This window comes from Colobus angolensis, unplaced genomic scaffold (assembly GCF_000951035.1).
Source record: "Colobus angolensis palliatus isolate OR3802 unplaced genomic scaffold, Cang.pa_1.0 Scaffold77, whole genome shotgun sequence".
Taxonomy (NCBI): Eukaryota; Metazoa; Chordata; class Mammalia; order Primates; family Cercopithecidae; genus Colobus; species Colobus angolensis.
The window spans coordinates 1,016,837-1,018,551 of NW_012121487.1; the positions used below are offsets into that span (position 1 = coordinate 1,016,837).

Below are 1,715 nucleotides of genomic sequence, written 5' to 3' on the forward strand. Positions count from 1 at the left end.
AAAAAAAAAAAAAAAGAAAGAAAGAAAGAAATCACTAGGATCACCGTTCACTCCACCAACATTTTATGTTCCCACTTTCAGTTGAACAAGTATTCCACTAGAATCACCTGGAATTCATTATTCTGTCTCCACCAAATTGCCCAAGTCAATCAGAAACCTTGAGACTGGCACGCCATGTAATTCTCTGCCATACACTCGCTTATCAGCTCTGCTCGGAAGAAATGTTCTTAACCAGTTCGGCTTGCACTGATCACACTTCAGCAATAAAGGCCTGAATCTGACAGAAATTCCTGCCTTCCAGGTCATTGTGGGTAGGGCCAGGCAAGTTTGGTTGGCTCCTACATTTGCACTAACGTTGAGAGAAGTACTATCCCCTCCCCTGCCGTTTCACGTAGATTGAGTGGGGGTGTAGCAGCTGCAAGAGCACCCCGTAAGAGGAAGGGCCCCTGGCCAGAGGTTGAGAGGCGGTCCTGTGGCCTCGAGCTCCTCCAGGGAGGGAGGGCACCGCGCTTCCTCTCAGCCAACTGCTGCCTCATTTCCTGAGCAGGAGGAGGGAGCGGAAAAGCTGCCAGCAGGCAGGCCGGGGTCTTTCCGGCGGTTCCCACCCCACAACCCTCACCAAATATTTCACAGGAGGCTCAGTACTTCCTCTCCCCGAACAGAAAAGCACCCACCCACTCTAACCCCTTGGGCAGGAAACCTCAAGCAAGAGCAAAGTTCTCCCACCCTCCAGGGGGAAGTGGGGGAGGGAGAAGCCGCTGAGCCCCTCCCCCGGCCGCGCCCGGATCAGAGGGACTGAATGAATGAGGTGGAGAAAAAAAAGAGGAGGAAGGCCACACCCCAAACCCTGTGCCTCAATTCCTTCAAAGGTCAAGCCTGCTCGAGCGAGCACTCAGTTTCCCCCTCGTCCGCTTGCTGTCCTACTGGAGCTGAGCCGCACCCATCCTCCGCGCTCCCAACTTCATCTCCGAGCAGGCCAGCCCTCAGAAGACCGTGCTCCATGGCAAAAGGGACCTTATTCCGCTTGCCGACTACTCCAGCGCCTGACCCTCCCTCATGAGCCTCGCCACCTCCGTACCTGTTCCCGAGCCCGCCTTTCTCCCTCAACTTCTCGTTGGAGGCGCTCAGCTCGCTCCTCTGCATCATCTGCCTGCTGCTGCAGAACCTGGATCTTGCGCTTCACCGCCTCAATGGTGGTGATCCCAGCCATGGTGCCCACCCAGCTACTGCTTGCGCTCCGGTTCCTGCCTCCTCCGCTCGGCGTTGCAGCCTCCTCTCACCCTTACTTCCGCCTGCTACGCCCTGAAATACCGGAACTTACCAACCCGCCTGGATGTGACGTACCTCTGCCGCGCCCTCCCACCGCCAGGCAGGCGGGAAGGCAGTGCACTGGAGGGAGAGCCGCGGCAGGGAGTAGATCCTCCCGGTCGCCCCGGGCTACCGCTCCCGGCCTTACCTTGGGCCAGTAAACTGGCACGGGGTTGGGACGAGGGAGTGTTACCATGGTAACTGGGCGGCGCTTCGTAGTCTAGCCTTTCCCGCCAGGCTGGCTTCCCACAATGGTTGGCCACTTTGCAGGTAGTCCGCTGACCTTACACTCCCGCAGTTGGCCCCTCACTCCCCCAATACCAATACCCCTCACCGCTCACTGTATTTGCTCCACAATATAAACATCCTACAAGTCTCTGCTTCCACTCACCCCATAACAAACTCCA

The 1,715-nt window shown here is 57.1% G+C and overlaps 1 protein-coding gene across 11 annotated transcripts in view; it reads right to left on the minus strand.

The window, feature by feature from the left end:
- Positions 1–1,715, minus strand: part of TPM3 (tropomyosin 3) — a 37,614-nt gene that overhangs the window by 27,039 nt on the left and 8,860 nt on the right. For 4 of the 11 annotated variants that reach the window (XM_011928190.1, XM_011928189.1, XM_011928194.1 and 1 more), the window contains exon 1: positions 1,079–1,340. The exons of 3 other annotated variants lie outside the window; for them this stretch is intronic. In XM_011928190.1, the coding sequence (XP_011783580.1) occupies positions 1,079–1,210 (132 nt within the window). In that variant the 5' untranslated portion in view covers positions 1,211–1,340. Of the gene's footprint in view, positions 1–1,078; positions 1,341–1,715 lie in introns of those variants that run through there. 4 more of the 11 variants (XM_011928197.1, XM_011928193.1, XM_011928195.1 and 1 more) reach the window with 2 other exon arrangements.